Source organism: Oryctolagus cuniculus, chromosome 4 (assembly GCF_051225735.1).
Source record: "Oryctolagus cuniculus isolate XC-2025 breed Fujian yellow rabbit chromosome 4, ASM5122573v1, whole genome shotgun sequence".
Taxonomy (NCBI): Eukaryota; Metazoa; Chordata; class Mammalia; order Lagomorpha; family Leporidae; genus Oryctolagus; species Oryctolagus cuniculus.
This window is the reverse complement of record NC_142870.1, coordinates 143,121,749-143,141,898: the sequence shown is the minus strand read 5'-3', so window position 1 is coordinate 143,141,898 and position 20,150 is coordinate 143,121,749. Positions and strand designations below refer to the sequence as shown.

The following is a 20,150-nucleotide window of genomic DNA, read 5'->3' as shown; positions in this document are numbered from 1 at the left end:
TTTGCCAGCTCAGGGGCCTCCTCTCCAAGAATCCCCAGCCCCTGACCCTCTTAAGAGCTGCCCACTCCCCACCAGCCAGGGTTACAAGGCCCAGGACCTCTCAGCTCTCTACCCCACAGCCCAGTCTTTCACCTTCTGTAGGCAAATGACATTACAGGCTGCGTGGCTGAGGGCCGAAAAAGGCAGCCCTGAGAAGCCTCTGCAGGTGTCCCCAGGGAGGAGCCAGGGCTAGAGCTCTTTTTGGGGCCTTCCTTGCCAAGTTTCTCCCTAGTGGCCTTGGGAGATGGGGCAGTAGGCAAAGAAGTGTTTGTGTGACTGGGACTCAGTACATGTTCACATGTTCCTATCCCTGTTTTTTTTTTTTAATTATTAATTTATTTGAAAGGCAGAATGAGAGAGAGGGAGATAGAGAGATCTTCTATCCACTGGTGCATTCTTCAAATACCTGCAACAGCTGGGGCTGTCAGGTCAGGAGCCAGGGTCTCCTACATTGAGTGGCAGGAACACAAATACTTGGACCATCATCTGTCTCTCGGGTGCATTAGCAGGAAGCTGGATCAGAAGCAGAGGAGCTGGGATTTGATCCCAGGCACCCCAGTATGGGATATGGGTGTCCCAAGGGGAAGATTAACCTGCTGTGCCACACTGCCCAACCCTGTCTGTCATTTTAACCTTGACTCTCCCAAAGGATTTGAGTATTATTGGTCCCACTCTATAAATTAGGAAGCTCAGGTCCTGAAAAATAAAGTATCTGACTCAAGTCGGAGGGATTGCACAATTGCCGTCTGGAGTTAAGTCTGTTTATAGACAGGTGAGTATTCTATAATCACTTGTTCAAAAAAGTGCCCGTCTTACCACACCCAAGTAGACACACATGCTGTCCTCTATGCACCATTTCCAAAGCCTTGGTTTGGGGGCAGGGGGAGTGTGGAAAAGACCAAAGGACAAGCAGCAAAGTGTTTGGAAGATAAGATCCATCACTGGCCACCGTGCTCACAGTCAAGGCAGGAGATAGCTGGTATCCACGCAAGAGGTTGTTCCTGCAGCCCAGAGCCCCAGCTCACCCTGGAGCGGGGTTGTTATTCCGCCTTCCACCGTCTCCACGTCTCCACGTTCTCTCAGTCAAGAGACATGCAGCTCAGCAGGAGCGTGGGGAGCACCTGCTAGAAATGTTCAGTAGTTACTCAGTTACTTGGCGTCCTCGCTGCCCTGCGGGGGTGGGGGAGAGCAGGTGCAGAGCCATCCTGGGTCTGGGCTCAGTCAAGGAGGTTCGTTTCTTTCTGCTCTGGAAGATGTTCACGTTCAGATTTGGTGTGTATTACCAAGTCCCTTCTTTAGGCTGAGGAGACCTCGGTGGAAACAGCAGTGTCCACTTCTTCCCACCGATGCTCACTGGACTCCAAACCGCGGACCTGTTGGCCTGGTATACTGGTGGAGGGCTAATGGGCAAAGATCCTGGAACAAATCTGCCCTTTCCCAGTCCTGCGGCTCACACTCTTGCTGAGTCTGGACCAGCTCTGGGAGATGGGGGTTCAGAGGCGGCCATGCTCAGCTGAGTTAGTCCCAGGAAACTGGCTTGCTCTCAGCACCTGCCCCTTAGAAAGGGACTCCCAAGTGACCACAGGCCGGCTGTCTCAGGTGCCGAACATCTACACAAGCATTCTGCTAGACCTCAGGGTACTTCCACAGGCATGGGAAAGCTGATGAGGGCACCCCCTTGCCTAATGCCTAATGCGAGAGGCCTCCCACATTGTGCCTAATGGTACAAGAAGCAACAAGGGAAGTTGGGGAACAGGCCCTGAGCCTCAGCCTACTCCAAAAGATTGGGTTTGGTGCTGACTTGGCTGTTTTTGAGAGACCCAGTGACAAGTTGCAGAGGTCTGGGTTGCCCATAAAGAGGCCCACAACTGAAAAAGAACTTTGGAGACTAGGGTTGGTTGCCAGCCTTTAGATACCCCACCAAAATGACTTTCTTGGAGCACAAACAGGAGCCCCACGATTGTCGCTCGTCTTTTTTTTTTTTTTTTTTTTTTAAGTTTTTTTTATTTATTTGGGAGACAATGTTAGAGAGGCAGAGGCAGAGAGAGGTCTTCCATCCTCTGGTTCACTCCCCAGTTGGCTGCAACAGCTGGAGCTGGGCCAATCCAAAGCCAGGAGCCAGAAGCCAGAAGCCTTTTCCGGGTCTCTCATGCAGGTGCAGGGGCTCAAGGACTTGGGCCATCCTTCGTTACTTTCCCAGGCCATAGCAGAGAGCTGGATCCAAAGTGGAGCAGCCAGGACTCTCCCATGTGGCGCCCATATGGCATGCCAGCACTGCAGGTAGAGGCTCTACCTGCTACACCACAGCACCGACCCCTGCTGCACATCTCTAACAAGGCAGTGAACTCACAGAGCATCTGGACAGTAGGCACTTTTCTAAGACAGGCTTTCGAGTTCAAGTCATTTGCAAGATACTGGTTTGCAGTGAACTAACTGATTTGTGGAGACTAATGGCCTACATAGATATCAAGCTTTTGATTCCTAGTAAAAGTCAGGATTGAAAACAAATTCATGGATATATACACCATGGAGTACTACCAGTGGTATAAAAAAATGAAATTCTATCATTTGCAACAAAATGGATGAATCTGGAAAACATCACACTTAGTGAAATAAGCCAGATCCAAAAATACCATATGTTCTCCCTGATCTGTGGTAACTACAAGAGTGACTAAAAGGTATTCCATGGACGTGAAATTAACACTTCAGGATGCAATGACTTTGAACAGCACTTGTCTAGACTGCTGAGGAATAGGGTTTTTTTTTCCCCATACAATTTGTTGAACTCTTTGCTTAGTATAATTGTATATGTATAAGGTTAATTAAAAATAGATCTTAATAAAAAATAAGAATGGGATTAGGAGAGGGAAGAAGAAAAGGGGTGGGAGTGGGAGTGGGAGTGGGAGGGCTGGTACAGTGGCAACAATCACTATATGCCTAAAGTTGCACTTATGAAAAGCATGAAGTTGTTAAATAATAAAAGGTTTCTGGGGGAAAAGCCCGAATTCAATGCTGAAATTTCTACATGGCTCTATTTTTACTTTGGTTTTCTGTTGATGAGAATGAGGAAGCACACTTTCCTTTGCTAAGTTTAACTTTCTTCTCTGCTGGACAGATTTTAAAAAATAACTTTTTATTTAGTGATGCAGAGAGAGGAGGTGGGAGGTGGGGGAGAGGACTCTCTTTCATCCACAGGTTCACTCCCCAAATGCCTACAAGGAGTGGGCCGGGCCAGGTGGGGCCTGGGAGCCGGGAACTCAGTCTAGGTCTCCCACATGAGTGGCAGGGAACCAGTCACTTGAGTCATCACTGCTACCTCCCAGGATGCACATTAGCAGGAACTTGGAATTGGAAGTGGAGCTGCAACTCAAACCCAGGCACTCCAATGTGGCATGTGGGCGTCCCAAACAGCATCTTAACTGCTAGGTCAAATGCCCACTCCATGTGTGATAGATTTTAAAGAACCAAGAGAATTAGGCCGGCGCCGCGGCTCACTAGGCTAATCCTCCGCCTTGCGGCGCCGGCACACCGGGTTCTAGTCCCGGTCGGGGCGCCGGATTCTGTCCCGGTTGCCCCTCTTCCAGGCCAGCTCTCTGCTGTGGCCAGAGAGTACAGTGGAGGATGGCCCAAGTGCTTGGGCCCTGCACCCCATGGGAGACCAGGAGAAGCACCTGGCTCCTGCCATCAGATCATCGCAGTGCACCGGCCACAGCACGCCGGCCGCAGTGGCCATTGAAGGGTGAACCAATGGCAAAGGAAGACCTTTTTCTCTGTCTGTCTCTCTCACTGTCCACTCTGCCTGTCAAAAAAAAAAAAAAAAAAAAAAAAAAAAAAAAGAATTTACTAACACTAATTATCCAGTGGAAAGTGAGAGTCTAATTGTTTAGCCCTGTTTTCCATAACAGAAAAAACAGAATTGTTTCTTTCCAAAAGATTGTTCCCAAATGTTGCTCCTCCAAGAAGGAATTTTTTATCACAGTAGCAGAGCCTGTTCTACTCCTGGCTATGTTTCGAAACTTTAGTATGATCAGGAAGTAGGGCTGGAAGGAAACAAGGTAGTAAGGCAAACCCTGTCTTTGAAATGCTGTCTGTTGCTTGAACTGTTGTACAGTAATTAAACTTTGATGTTGAGAAATTACCACTGTGTTTGCATACCTCAAATTCATGGGCTTAAAGAGAGAAGTGAATTTCTACTGAGAAGCTCTAAAAATATAATATCATAACCATAAAATTCAAATTGCTGTGTACTCTGAGTCATAGCTAAAACTTGGTAAGTTCTATTTCCTCCTTTAATTTTAAGAGAACTACTGTTTGGGAAAACTATTAGGTAAATGTTTCATAAATTGTTGTTTCTTATTTTCAGTCAAACCTTAATGGTCCCAGCAAGCTAATCACCTGTCTTTTAAGAAGTATGTCAAACCTAGTACATAGCGAAAATCCATTTGGGTCCCTTAATTATTCATTAAAGAAAATTTATTTTCCTATTATATGTGTGAGGTTTTTGACATGATAAAGGAATGTCAACCATTATCCAAAAAAAAAAAAAAAAAAAAAAAAAAAAAAAAAAAAAAAAAAAAACCAAACCACAAAAAGGAGAAGAGGCCCACACATCCCAGGAACAGCTGAAACCAGCTCACCCATTTATTTGACTGAGAACATTAAGAAGGACAACAAAATTAACACTCTTTAATAAAACTCCTATAGAAAACTCCGCCACCGGGCAGTACTCAGTTGTCTTTCCCATGTCACTGAGGGTCGGGAGCTCCCAACATTCTTTGGAGAGTCAGCAGCAGTCTTGCTGGATGTTGCCAGTTCTTAGAAAGGACGTCCATTGCAATTCAAACCAGTAGTCCCTATTGCACATATTAACATCACCTGCTACCTAGCACCCGCAATATATGGTACCTCAACAAATAAATTAGATTTCCATGTGGCATGAAACCACTTCAATTTGAATATCCTTGAAAAATCACATTATTACAAGTTTTAATAAATACAGTAAGAACAGCTGGCATTTTACTAAAATACTGAGTTTAGTTCTGGAGTTTATTCCATAAATAGGTTGCTTTTCATTTGCTCGCTTTCTTGGATACATCTGCTCAAGTATTATGTTCTATGAAGTGAACTCTTTCATAGATACCATATAAAAACTGTATTAATATGTGCCTCCTTACAGAAGCAGCTGGAAGAACTGGATGACAAAGTTAACTGAAAAGTAACTTAAGAAAAAGCTCTGCTTTTTGTAAAACTTTAAAACACAGGTTGAAGAATACCAAAGAAACACCCTTTTATATAGAACTCCGACTAGAAATTTTATAAATATATATATGCAGCATATTTATATATATATTATATTTGCCTCACCAGTAGATTTTCAGCAAGTCTGGCTGGAATGATGCCATTATGGTAGATAAATATCAACAAAAAAATTAATGAGTTTTCACAGGTTTAAAAGGTTTCTATTGAAAAATAATCATAATTTCAAATTATATTATAATTTGTAATTTACATAATTTAAAAAGGGAAGAAAAGATATCTTTAAGCCTCATTTGGAAAATAAGAATAGCTCCCAGCTCCCAGGAGTGGATAAGTTGTTGGCTGAGTGACAATACTTGGTCATAACATTCAAAAAAGAAGTATTTACACCTTTCTGGGAAAGTACCAAACACTTAAAAAGAAAACAAAAGACACAGAAGACAACCCCTGTAGCATTCCTTGGCGTGCAAGGTCAGCAGGAAACGATTATCCATGACGCTGACAGTTTTCACGAGGAGTCTTGGAAGCAGAAAGCAGAGGCAGTCGTCAGGAACTGTTCAGATTCGGTTCTGTGCAGTGTCTTGTTACTACTTTCACTCAGTGTCAGGATTCCATTCCCTTTATAACATCTCTGGCGGGGTAGGGTTCAATTTAGTGCAAGTGCAAAATGAAAATGAAACAAAACCAAAGTCTGATCCTTAAGATCGGTAGTCTTTGCGAACTGTGTGGGCCATCCAGTTCACTTTAGTAGTCCAGCTTTCCCTGAGCGCCTCATCAAATTTCTGCTTAAATTGTTTGAGTGCTTCTTCTTCACTCTTTCCTAAGGCAAGAGAGTCCTAAAAATGAGGGGGGAAAAACAAATCTGACTTTACATATCCTTGGGAGAGACATGCAAACACCACAGGCTGGCTGTGCCCCCGTCACCATGAGGCCACACTCCTCATGTTCTTATTTAAGTGCTGTTTGCAGGAGGCAAGGTGAACAGCAAGTTAGGCTGATAACGTGACCTCTGCCAAAGGGTTACTGAAGATGAAATGAACTTATAGCTCCTGCAAGACACTCACTTGGCTGTTTGTCACTACCACTTGAATCCAGTAAGATGTCGCAAGAGCCATTAAGACGTTGGCAGGTTCCAAGAGGGAGGTTACTGAAAAGCAGGGCCAGCCAGCTGCTGCTCCCTGGTCTTAGTGTGTGTGCAAGAAGGCCACTGCCAGGCTCATACCCTCCACGCTCCTCTTCTAACGGGACATCATCTGGATTGTGAGCCCCTCTTTCAAGAGTGCTCCTTCACAGGCACTTCCCAGATTCTTTGTCCTGGGCTAAGAACCAGCTCAGAGGAATCACTTTGGGCCACTCCTCTGAATAACAGGCAGCTGTAACAGAGCTATGTGCCCATGGCCTAGCATCCAAGAGGAAGGGATTGGTCTGTACCTTCAGATACTGTATATCCTTGACTGAGGTGAGCTCAGGAAGCCCTGCTGTCAACATCAGTGCAAAGAGCGTGATGAAGAGATTCCCATGCCGTCGTAAGATGAGATATGCGTCCTCACAGCACTGGCGGAACCTGCAGCAAACCATGCAGCATGGTATTGGAGGGGATGTGGTCATTTCATAGCGGAAATCAGAAAGGTAGGTTTAAACTTTCTATTACGCAGGGAAGTTGTTGCTGAACTAAAGGTTCATTTCTGACTTTACTTCTGTGAAAACTGTTCCAAGTCAAAATTTTACATAAAATGGGGTTGTCTAAAATCCTGCATATTTTTCAAAAACAGAACTGAACTGAAATTCTATGGTAAAAGACAATATAACACATAATCTAGGTATCTTAATTCTATGAGGAACAAGAATCGATTATTTAAAAAGCATTAAGTATAAGGCCGGTGCCACAGCTCACTAGGCTAATCCTCCGCCTTGCGGCGCCGGCACACCAGGTTCTAGTCCCAGTCAGGGCGCCAGATTCTGTCCCGGTTGCCCCTCTTCCAGGCCAGCTCTCTGCTGTGGCCAGGGAGTGCAGTGGAGGATGGCCCAAGTGCTTGGGCCCTGCACCCCATGGGAGACCAGGAGAAGTACCTGGCTCCTGCCATCAGATCAGCGCGGTGCGCCGGCCACAGCGGCCATTGGAGGGTGAACCAACGGCAAAGGAAGACCTTTCTCTCTGTCTCTCTCTCTCACTGTCCACTCTGCCTGTCAAAAAAAAAAAAAAAAAAAAAAAAAAAAGGAAAAAAAAAGCATTAAAGGCATTAAGTATAAGCCATGAGGATTGTGAGGATTTCTAATCTGACTCCTGAGACTAATTTTTTTATGTCCCCCAGATGAGTGCCGGTGCTTCTGCACTGCTCCTGGTCACCTTCCTTTTCCCCTCTCCTCTTTAACACGGGCTCCTCAAGAGGATAATCCAGCCCCAATTCCTTCTTTCATCAAAGAGAAAACTGACCCAGAGAAGTACATTCTGTAGGGACCAAGGCAGAACTAGAAAAGACAAAAGCAGTTATTTGTAAAGTGTGAATATGTGTTGGTCATATCTCTCATACCCTTGAAATTTAAGTATTTATTTATAATTTTAAGGAAAGAGTTATTTGAAAGGCAGAGTGACAGAGAGAGGGGAAGAGAGAAAAAAGGTGAGAGAAGAGGGGAAGGAAGGGGGGGAAGGGAATATTCCATCTACTGGTTTACTCCCCAAATGGCTGCCACTAACCAAGACTTAGGAACCCTACCCCTGAAGACCTCTGTTAACAGATTGTGTATCTCTAAATTCAAGTACACTTCAGCTGGGAAACACCAGTCCACCTGGTGAAATAACAAAAGTGTTTGGTACGTCAGCTTTGACATAAGGGCAATACTCACCTGCCAAACTTTTCTGTGTTTCCTGTTTTTCCTTGTTGAATAACATGAATAAAATCATAAGTAAGTATAAAAGGCACTCGCTCCCTTTTAATGCCAAACTTAGATTTGAAATTTCCAAGAATATGTCCAAAGTCAATGTGGAAGAGCTGGAAAAAAAAAATATGATTTAGTTCCCCTCATTTTTCTAGCGAGTTCCAAAAAAGGGGGCAACATATTACCGTCATCTAAGGCCTTTTCCTAGGGTCCACAGCCCCCTGGGCCACATAAAAAGAGAGTTTTCTTTTTTGGGGGGAAAGAGGGGGAAAGGGGGAAAGAGGGGGGGGGAGAGAGAGAGAGTGAGAGAGAGAGGGAGGGAGGGGGAGGGAGGGAGGGAGAGGGAGAGAGAGAGGGAGAAGAAAGGAAGGAAAGAGGAAAGGAGGGAAGGAGGGAAGGAAGGAGGGAAGGAGGGAAGGAAGGAGGGAAGGAGGGAAGGAGGGAAGGAGGAGGGAAGGAGGGAAGAAAGAGGGAAGGAGGGAAGGAGGGAAGGAAGGAAGGAAGGAAGAAAGGAAGGAGACAGGAAAAAAGGAGAGAAGAGAAGAGAAGAGAAGAGAAGAGAAGAGAAGAGAAGAGAAGAGAAGAGAAGAGAAGAGAAGAGAAGAGAAGAGAAGAGAAGAGAAGAGAAGAGAAGAGAAGAGAAGAGAAGAGAAGAGGAGAAGAGAAATCCATCTTCCTCTGCAACAGCCACAGGTGGGCCAGGCTGAAGCCAGGACCTTTACCCTGGTCTTCTACAAGGGCAGCCGGGGCCATCACCGCTGTCTTCCCAGGCACATTAGCGGAAAGCTAGACTGGAAGCAGAGGAGCCGGACTCAAGCTGTCACTCTGACATGGGATGCAGGTGTTACAAGAGAGAATTTTGCCACAACACCTGTACTTGCAAGAGAGTATTTCTAATACTCTTAAGTCTTACACACATTAAATTCAGCAATTGCTTATACTCAGTGGGAAAGTATAATCTTTTAAAAGAAAATCACAACTAAAAAATGTAATTGTAAAAAGTCAAATAATTCTAAAAACACAACCAAAAAGAAGTCCATCCTTGCCCCACTGGCTGCCTCATCTTGAGTTAACTTCCCACTCTTTCACACGTGTTTCCAGGTATTTGCCTCCATTTCTCTAAATCATATGTTCATATGTATTTTTTAATGCCCAATTTTAGATTTCTATGGTCAGGTAATCTACTGGTTTCTGGCCTGATCAATCTAGTCCTGTCAGTCCTGGGCAGAGCTGTCATCCTGGGCTTTCTATTCACTCTCCCGTTTCGAGCCTGTATTTCTTGAGTTCCATATCCCAGTCTCTTTTGGTTTACATGAAGGTTTCTGAACATTGACATTACTGATATTTCAGGCCATATGACTGTTATGGGATTCTGTGTTGTATACCACAGGGTGTTCTGTAGCATCTCTAGATTCTACTTATTAGAGACCAGCAGCACTGCATACTGCTCCCTACTAATATTGCCTTCACATACTGACAGTGTCCCCCGAGGGAAAACCACGCCATCTGAACACTATGGGGTCAGCTCCCTGCTTTGGTACGTGTGCTTATTCTGGCAGCTCCTGGGAAGATACAGTAGTGATACAGATTCTGAGACCTCGCATGTCTAAAAATGTCTTTGTTTCACTTTTTATACTTGATTCATAGTTTGGTTACATAATGCTAGAGGAGAAATCATTTTGCTTCAAATTTATGAAGGCTGACTTTCAAGTCTTGTGGTTTCCAATGCAGCTGAGAAGCCAGGTCACTCTGACTCCTAAATTCTGGTATTGGCCTGCTGTGTACTGCAGTGCCCTGAGGACCTCCCTTTACGCTCGATGCACTGACGTTTCATGGTGAAGGGCCTTTATAAAGGACAGCTTCATGCATCATAAGGGAATTTTGTACTCCTTTGATTGGATTTTCACATCAGCTCTGGGAAATGTGTTTATTTCATTTGTTTATTAGTAAGTTCTTTCCCTTCCTCTTCTCTGTTACTTGCTGGAATTCTTATTAGGTTGATGACCTACCTCCCTGGACTGAGTATCATTTCTGAATCTTTTTTCATCCATTTATTGACATACTAAGGCACAGAAGCTTAACAAAATTAGCCAATTGTCAGGATTTAAATCCTGGTCCATTAACCGTGACTTGTACATGCTTCCTCACCTGTGAAATGGTGATGATGCTACCACCTACTCTGGAAGGCTGAAGGCATTAACATGCGCATGCACACACTTGGCTATGTCTGCCACGAGATGTTTACACTATTTCTTTTTCTTTTCTTTTCTTTTTTTTTTTTTTGACAGGCAGAGTGGACAGAGAGAGAGAGAGACAGAGAGAAAGGTCTTCCTTTTGCCGTTGGTTCACCCTCCAATGGCCGCCACGGCTGGCGTGCTGCGGCTGGCGCACGGCGCTGATCCGATGGCAGGAGCCAGGTGCTTCTCCTGGTCTCCCATGGGGTGCAGGGCCCAAGCACTTGGGCCATCCTCCACTGCACTCCCTGGCCACAGCAGAGAGCTGGCCTGGAAGAGGGGCAACCGGGACAGAATCCGGCGCCCCGACCGGGACTAGAACCCGGTGTGTCGGCGCCGCTAGGTGGAGGATTAGCCTAGTGAGCCGCGGTGCCAGCCTACACTATTTCTATTTTCTAATTCCCAGGATGTCTTTCTATTCTCTGATTTTTCAAAGACAGAATCCCATTATTACTATATAGATATGCCTTTTTGATTTTTAAAATTGTCCTCTGTTTACTGCAATTATTGTTTTCCCAGAGTTTTACTATCCTCTGGCTTGTCTGGTTTCTTTCCTGGGAGAGGTTTCCCTCACTTGTCTGCTAATCCAACAGACCAGAATGGAGGTCACTAGAGGCTGTGGTGTGGGTTGAGGAAACGCTTGTCAAAGAATTCAAAATTCCAGTTAGATAAAAGGAGTAAGTCCAAGAGATCTATTTTACAGCAAAGTGCCTACGGATAATAACAATGCTTTTATTATGCCCCTGAAAATTGCTAAGAGAGGATATTTTATATTTTCGCACAGAAAATAAGTGAGGTATGTATATATTGATTAGCTCTATTTAGCCACTCCTCAACATGGATATTTTAAAAATTTGTTGTCCATAATAAATACATACTATTTGTCAATTAAAAATAAATCTGCTGGGGCTGATTTCATGGCACAGCAGGTTAAGCTGACACCTGCAATGCAGGCATCTTGTATGAGTGCCAGTTCAAGTCCTGGCTGCTCCACTTCCAATCTAGCTCCCTGATGAGGTGGCTGGGAAGGCAGTGGAAGATGGCCCAAGTGCTTGATACACACATGGGAGATCCAGATGGAGTGCTAGGATCCTGGCTTCAGCCTGGCCCAGCCCTGGCTGATGTCTATTAGAGGATCTCTCTCTGTAACTCCACCTTTCAAATAAACAAAAACAAAAAACACAAAATCTTAAAAAAAAAAAGTCTGTTAATGCTTGGCTGAGTGTTCACATTTGAGAATGAGTCACTAAAAAGCTGAAAGACAATTATATGTACATAGCGGTCTTGCTTATTGATAGGTGGACTTCTTTTCAGAATGACTAGGGAGAGACCTCATTGGTTAGGAGCCATTGATCTTTTCATTGTAACCATATTCTCTTGAAAGAAATTTTCTGGTTTCTTATTGAGGGTGGGGATACACACCTAGTTGTCAGTGTTCCTGGAGCAATGTAAGAAGTTGTGGTTGAGGATGGTATTAAATGTTTTACATATATACTTATACTATATATATGTATGTATATATTAGATATACTATATTTAGTATGCCAAATTTTCACTTCCTTCTGAATTTTAATATGGCTCTTTTCTCTCAGTCTCTGGGATTCCTGAGTCAGGAAAACCGGTTTCTTCAGAGAAAAAATGTTCTATCACCTTCTTGGGTTAGGAGAGGGGACTTGAGCACCAAATTGTTCCAAGGATAAGCTGCAACCAACCCCTCAGTAGCTGGTGCCTCTGACTCCAGAGCTGTTCTGAGACTTACAGCTTTCCACACACACTCAGGTCTCAGCTCCGCTAAGTCACAGACAATTCTCCATGTCACTGTCATCCCTAAATCTAGTGATGTCTTTCACCCACTTTGGCCTCCTTTCTTAACCCTTTTGACTTTTTGGGTTTACATATTTCTTATTCTTTATTATCATTTTAGAGGGCTGTCAGGAAAAAATGGAGATAAACCCATGTGTTCAATTGGATTAACAGAAATTCGAATGAATCCCTTTGAATAAATGTGGGGTTCAATGCTTAAAGCCCAAGCCTGAACTATCTAGATCATCCAAGAAGTAGAAAACTCTGGGTCCCACCTACAGCTGGGATTCACAACGGCCTAGAGATTTTCATTTTAATATGCCTCTAGTGGCACTGAATTTCAAGGATGGCTTAACTGAAGTGTTATCCAAGGTATCTCTCTGTCTTTGTTTTATATATACAGACATACATACGGACATAAATACACACACACACACCTGTATATACATGTGTATATATAAAAATACAAATGTTATAAACCACTTGAAAAATTTTCATTTGAAAATAAAATGATTCATCATAGATAATCTGGCCTCCCCACATGTTAGTACTTATAGTATTTTTCTCCCTTCTCCCATATGTGATTAGATTTGATGTTCTAAAAGAGAAAATGGATCAAGTGGGGTTCATCCCAACTGTTTATCTTTTTAAAGCATAGCTCATCTTCTTTAAATGCTAGCACATACAGCAAATCACATATTCCTTCTGTTAAGGGACACATGCTTCCCAGGTACAATTTGCTTATATTGGGCCAGCACTGTGGCACAGTGGGTTAACGCCCTGGCCTGAAGCACCGGCATCTGATATGGGTGCTGGTTCGAGTCCTGGCTGCTCCACTTCTGATCCAGCTCTCTGCCATAGCCTGGGAAAGCAGTAGAAGATGGCCCAAGTCCTTGGGTCCCTGCACCCATGTGGGAGACCCGGAAGAAGCTCCTGGCTTTGGATCGGCGCAGCTCCGGCCGTTGCAGCCATGGGGAGTGAACCAGCACATGGAAGACCTTTTTCTCTGTCTCTACCTCTCTCTGTAACTCTTTCAAATAAATTAAATAAAAATCTTAAAAAATTTGCTTATATTAAAGCAGGAAAATAACAATAATTTTTCAGTAACTTTTCAACATTTAAATAAATGCTTATCACCTACATTTAAGCAAACAAATAAATGAGTACATGAAACAGAGTTATAAGAAACAGGGGCTCTGCCTGTCCAAAAAAAAAAAAAAAAAAAAAAAAAGAAAAGAAAGAAACAGGGGCTACTGGGAAGTTGAAGAAAAGAGAAAGATATGACTCCCAGAATCACTTTTGCTTAAGATTCACAGGAGATTATGCTGTACATAACTAACAGCATCCTTGAGGCCCTTGAAAGACCATGGTTAACAGCTCACCTGGCCAGTTTTTTTGACCATGATGTTGTCACTGTGTCTGTCACCAATCCCGAGGACGTAAGAGGCTACACAGTAGCCAGCACAGGACAGGGTAAACTCCTCAATGGCTCGGTCCAGGTCATCCCTAAACAGAGAAAACAGAAACAAAGGTGAGATGAAACTCAAACCACATTTATTTCCTTTCTAATTGTGATGAGAACTTGCAACCCAGAGCTGCAAAACCTCTATGAGCAGAACATGCTGCTCAGCCAGGGCAGTGAGGGTGACCATCACAGGAGGAGGGCACAGAGGCCTGGGCTGGCCTCAGCCACTCCAACTCCCCTGCCCTCAGAGTTGTGTTTCAGTGAGACAGGCTCACATGCACAGCAGCAGGAGGGGCTCACTGGTTTTTTCTGCTGGATCATGCTGTGGCTTGTTACTATTTTTGTCAGTTTTGTCTTAAAACTAGAATTCCATTTATAGGAGTGAAATATTGCCGATACAGGCATTTGGTGCAGGCCCCCAAATCTCACATCAGAGTGCCTGGGTTAGAGTCCTGCCTCTGTAATTCCAGTTCCTGTTGATTCACACTCTGAGAAGCAACAGGTGATGGCTCAAGTGCTTGACTCTGGCCACCCATGTGAGGTACTTGTATTGAGTTCTTGGCTACTAGGTACTGAGGTACTGAATAATTGGATGGGAGTTCCTTCTATCTGGCTGTCTGCCTGGGCATGTGTCTCTGTCTCTCAAATAAATTAAAGAAAAAATTTAACAAAACGAATTAAATATTACAGTTCCAACCCTTTCAGTTACTGACTTTAATTAGAAGTGGGTAATATTAATTCTCTGGACACCAGGACTTAAGATAAAAAATTGTAAACTGATTCTTGCCAAGTTTTTGGATCTTGCCAATGATAAAAATCCAGTTTTTGACTATGAAGCCTTTTGTCAAAAATACATGATGAGCAATTTCCCTTCATTGTGAAATTCTATTGTTTTCTACATATTAGTAGCTTTCCAATACTATAAACATAAATAACACAGCTTTAATCATTTCATTTTAAAACTTGGATTAAAAATTAAAATTATAGAATTAAAAACTTTAGTTCATTTATACAAATTACAGAAGTTGATATACTTAGAAACTTCAAGATATTTTCTCAATAATACTAAAACTCTCAGATTGTAACTTCACTGTAGGGTTCTAAATTTTGATCTAGAGGCAGCCATTTAGCCCAGGAGTTAAGATGCCTGCATCCCAGATCTGACTCCAGCTTCCTGCTAAGGCAGACCCAGGGAGGCAGGGGTGTTGGCTCAAATGATCAGGTTCCTGCCACCTATGTGGGAGACCTGGATTGAGTTCTAGGCTCCAGGCTTTGGTCTGGGACTATCCTAGTTCCAGATGTTGTAGACATCTGGGGAGTAAACCAACAGATGCAGCTTTCTCTCTCCCTCTCTCAAATATATTTTAAAAACATTTTACAATTTTATCTAGAAACAGTAGAATTCAACATTAAATATTCAGAAGACTTTAGGAAAGCCTATGAGTTATTTGTTCTAACCAAAAATGAAACAATAAATAAATGATATTATTTCCTCTAAGACAATGATGAATTCTATTGAGAGAAAAATTATTTGTTTGGCTGTTTGTACTGAAAAAGGATAATTAAGCAGAGCAAACTAACCCAGAATTGTACTCTTTAAGCCAGTTCAGAAGGGCGTCTTTGTTGAAGGCTGCTGCAGCAGCCACATTGCTACTGTTCAGCTGAATGTCAGCGATTGTTTCAGAGGTGCTCACAACTTCAATGAGGCCAGAGCGATCTCCTGTTGCTAAACAGCCATAAGGCAGCATCCTGAAAGGGAAAAAGGGAGCTGATAGAGTCAAATTTTCCTTAAAATGAAACCAGAGGTTTCCCTTTGGCTTAAAAAAAAGATTTATTAGTATTGATACACTTGCCATTACTGTATTATTGTCATGTGGAAAAATACAAGTTACACCTCTATCTTCCAGCAAACAAACAAACAAACAAACTCTTGGCCAATAGATGGAATGATTTACCAGAATTCCTATGTGTCAGATAAATGTATAATTTGCTAGTTATTTTGATTAAACATTATTTTTGCTTGTGTATATAGAAGAAGCACGTTAGATAAAAGAAAAATCATTCACTTTTATTATTCTAAACTTTGGATATGGGAATAATTTTTATGGAGCACCTAATAGTATTAGGCTAAGCACTTCACCCATCATGTTGGTAAGGAGCAATTCCATTCTTCTAGTTGTTTAAACCATATCTTAAGGACATCTTTGAGTAATTTTCTCATGCCCAAGATTTAAGTTAACTACTTCTCTACCCCGACCCTTCTTCTGCTAGTACTAAGTCATCATCAACCCCAACCTCAATTATTTCAGTTTCCTAACTGATCGTCTTGAACCCATGTCAGTCTGTTGTGAATCCAATGGGAACATGAATGCATTTAAAATATACTCATCTCCACGGCTTAATCCCCCAGTCTTTCCTGAAATGGCACTGTGTAACAACTTCTAGGTTATCCTAGTTATATTTGCAATACTATCTAATACAATATTCACTATCCCTTGCTGCTTTATTTTCCTGTAGATGTCAACACTACAACATCATGTACTTTTTATTTAGCTGCTTGTTTTTCTCCACCATTAGGATACCAGCTGTATCAGGAATAGATGTTTAATTCACTGCTGTCTGTTTAGTGCATAAGCATGTGGCTGGTACATGGTAGGCGTGTAATAAACAATTTAAAATCAATAAACCTATTTTATTTAAAAAACTCTATAAGGTAAATTCCTAATTTTACAAATGAGGAATTTGAGTAACTTGCTAAAAATCACCTATTTAACTAAGTGGAAGATCCACGGTAAAACTGGGTCTGTGTGGCTCCTAAACCATCATTTTGATCTAACATGGTCCCCACAGTCACAATGTGTAAATGAAAATGGATAGGGAGGCTGCTGTGGATGAAGCACAGAATTTACGGTTCACAGTGAGTGAATGGGAGTTAACCCAGAGCACTAATGTGAGGTCCACAGGGCTACAAGCAAACTCATTTCCTACGCTGAAATCCTACCTTCTTAGCTGGACCATTAACTCTCGCAAGGTATTGACTTTAACTGCAGAGAGGTGACCAAAAATGTGGAAAGGGCTGGTGGTCTATGAGTATTCTCACTAGCTAGAAAGAGTGGCTATCGATACAACAGTGCTAAAAATAGATTACTAAAGGCAGCATTAGGCTTTGGTTTACATTTATTTGACACCTATTAAAGAATAAAATCTCCTCAGAACTCTTTTGGTCATTTTAATAATGTATTTTTAAGATGAGCTATTCAAATCTTTTGCCTACTTATTATAGTTTAAATATTTTCCTTAGCAATTTATATGGTTTTTACATATTCCTATTATCTGTTTCTCATTTTTATTGCCAAATATTCTCAGAGCTATGTTATACTAACAGCGACCCCAAAACGTAACGAGATACCTTGGAAGGTTCAAACAAAGGTCAGATATCCACAGAAAGTGAAAGGCACAGAATTCACAGGTTCAATCAATATTTGGGTGCAGCTATATGCCCAGCACAGTGCTAGATGTTGGTGATATAGAAATAAGTTAAAAAAAAAAAAAGGAAAAAAAAGGCAGTCCCTATTCTCTCTGTGCTTACAAAGCACAAATGAACGAAGAGCATGTAATTTCTCTGAATGAGGGAGAAGTGCCAGGAGAACATGGCAGGCCAAGAAAGACCTCTGTAAGGAAGGACACCAGGGCTGGAGGCGAGTGCGAGGAGGAGCACACAGAGCAGGAGAGAATCCACAGTAAGCATCTAGAAGACCAAGCAGGGGCCTGTATGCCATGGAAGGAGTGTCATCTTCCTAAAAACACTCAGAAGATCTCTCAAGGATAGAGAGAGAGAGAGAGAGAGAGAGAGACAGAAAGACAGAGGGAGAAAGAGAGAGAGAATGCTGAAGGTAGGAGGCAATATATGAGTGTGTTAATGTGTGCAACAGACAAAAAAAGACAAGTTTTATTTAACGGTTTCTGAAGTTTCTTCCAAAGAAAAATTCAATTATTTTCTGTTTAAGTACAAAGGCACTTCAAAATATCTGCGGGTATATAAAATTAAAAGGTAAGTTTAGGGGCAGGCATTTAGCCTAGCGGTTAAGCCAATGGTTAAGATGCTTGTGTCCCACATATCACTTTCTGGGTCTGAATCCCAACTCTGGTTCCTGATTCCAGTTTCCTGCTAATGCAGATCCTAAGAAGCCACAGTGATGACCCAAGTAGTTGGGTTCCTGCTCTACACTTGTGGCAGAGTTGGATCGAGTCTGGCTCCTGGCTTCAGCCCGGTCTAGTACTAGCCATTGTAGGCATTTAGGGAATGAACCATCAGATGGAAGATTTCAGTGTCTATCTGTGTTTTTCTCTCTCTCTCTCTCTGCCTCTCAAATAAATAATTGTAAAAGTATATCGTGGTGCAAAAATTCTAAAAACCCATGCATAATTTTTCATAATACATATTTTTCCATGAGCATTTAAAAGATCCATAATACTAAAATATGGTAAATAAGGTAAAATAAAGTTAGGAACAGAACTGTGGAACTATATTCTGGTAGATTGATATACCAATTGAAGTTGTAAATTAGTAACTGCATTATTAATTTATACCTCCTTTAAAAAAACTCTCTCTCAATAAGTAAAGGCAGCCATCGAGCAGGAATGTTTTTACTGACACCCCTTATCCTTATCATGACACAACACATGCAAAGCAAACACTGCCAGGTTAAAGTGCACTTTCTCACTTCCCTACATCTCCTCTCAAACCATCTGCAGCCAAACTGGGCACAAGTCCAGCAACTTCCTCTTCAAAATCAGGCAATGATGAAAGCACTCAGTGTCTTGAGGATGGAACACTCACAATGGGAAGGAAACAACATCCTTGGCTTAGAGACAGTTTGACAGAAGTCAAGCTGGGGACAAACTCTTGGAGCCCTGATCATCTTAACTAGGCCCCTTTTGCATTCAACTCCTACATGTCTTTTAAACAATTTTAGTAACGTTTATCTTCCTTTCTCAGACTTTCTGACCCAAGGAACAATTTGTTGACTTTCACATTAAAGCAAGAATTGTTAAAACTGAAATAAAATCCATAGCACTGAGGATGGCAGCCTGTGTTTTTACTTAAAATAGGTACGTGGCAAGTTTTCTCTGGTCTTGACTCTGACATATTGACCTAAGTCTGGGTACTGACAGCCCATTGCCTCCAATAGCACAACGTGCAAATCCTTTATTTAATGTTTGCATTATTTCCATATTCTTCTTTCACTCTTGAGATTTGCTAATACCAGCATATTAAATAACTTTTGCACAGGTCTCTTAAACTTCATTAGAGCAACTCAGATATAAAATCGCAATGAAGACAAATGTCAAAAATTGGTTTCATGTGTATTCAAGTTGGAACAGGCAGTGAGGGCACAGATAATTGTGAAATCTAGCAAACGCAAAACAGATTTACATGTACACAACCTATCAGACTTGATAGAAGAAAGCTGACTGCGTATAATTTGCTGACCAAAGGAGTTCTGGTTATCCTAACACACTGATGGCTTACAAATGTTCTAATCTGACATGAAAGACACCAAATATTATGAAACATCAGGAAACAAATGAAAATGAGCTATACGAATTTTCATTTATGCAAACATGTCACTGGTATAAATACTAACACAGTAATGAACAGAAGAGGCAGGCATTGAAGCTGCTGCTTGGAATGCTCATATAGAAGCACCCCAGGATTTGGGACTGAATTTACAAGAGTGTGTATGATCTGAACCAGTTTAACCTGAACATCTGGCAAAAAGGAAAACACAATAGGAACATTGGAGCACATGTATTTATAGAAACAGTTAAGAATGTCTGCTGTGAAAAAGACACTAGGTTTGAAAATGAACTTAAAAAGAATTAAGTCTTGCATTTTTTAAAAATGCATTGGGTCAGAGTCCAAAAAGTCAGCAAAGATTCTACCAGACAGACAAGTTCCTTTTTCTTGTTAGACAGCAGAGTGTTTCCCATCAAAGAGCCACCAGATTTATTTCTAGCCCGCCCACATACGGCTGCCTCCCTTTGTCTGAGGTCACGCTGAACTTCAGTTGATGCTAAATGTGCTTTACATTTGGACAGAACAGACAAAAGTCAAAACTAAGAAATTGGTTGGGATTTTTTATTAGGCTGATGGAACTAAGACAAAGTCTAATTCAGTCTTTCACAAAGAAATAAGGCTCATCATGGGAAGAACTCACTGCCAAAGAGCGAGTGAGTAACAAAGCCCAAGCTGACGTATTTCTTTCCCAATTTATGGACTCAATCGGTAAGAATCACTTCCTTGGGGGTTTATTTTATGTAGGAGGAGTCAGGATCCAGGAGCTTCTTCCAGGTCTCCCATGTGGGTGCAGGAGTCCAGGGACTTGGGCCATCTTCTACTGCTTTCCCAGGCCATAGCAGAGAGCTGTATTGGAAGTGGAGCAGCTGGGACCTGAACCGCTGCCCATATTGGA

General features: G+C 42.2%; 1 protein-coding gene across 3 annotated transcripts in view; it reads right to left on the bottom strand.

Moving 5' to 3' along the window:
• Positions 1–4,649: 4,649 nt before the first annotated feature.
• The window catches only part of PIK3CB (phosphatidylinositol-4,5-bisphosphate 3-kinase catalytic subunit beta), a 173,854-nt gene continuing 158,353 nt past the window's right edge, over positions 4,650–20,150 (bottom strand). For all 3 annotated transcript variants that reach the window (XM_051818647.3, XM_051818646.3, XM_089331163.1), the window contains 5 exons: positions 15,256–15,423; positions 13,592–13,715; positions 8,140–8,285; positions 6,727–6,859; positions 4,650–6,131 (listed from right to left, as the gene is read on the bottom strand). In XM_051818647.3, coding sequence (XP_051674607.1) covers positions 5,994–6,131; positions 6,727–6,859; positions 8,140–8,285; positions 13,592–13,715; positions 15,256–15,423 — 709 coding nt within the window. In that variant the 3' untranslated portion in view covers positions 4,650–5,993. The remainder of the gene's footprint in view (positions 6,132–6,726; positions 6,860–8,139; positions 8,286–13,591; positions 13,716–15,255; positions 15,424–20,150) is intronic.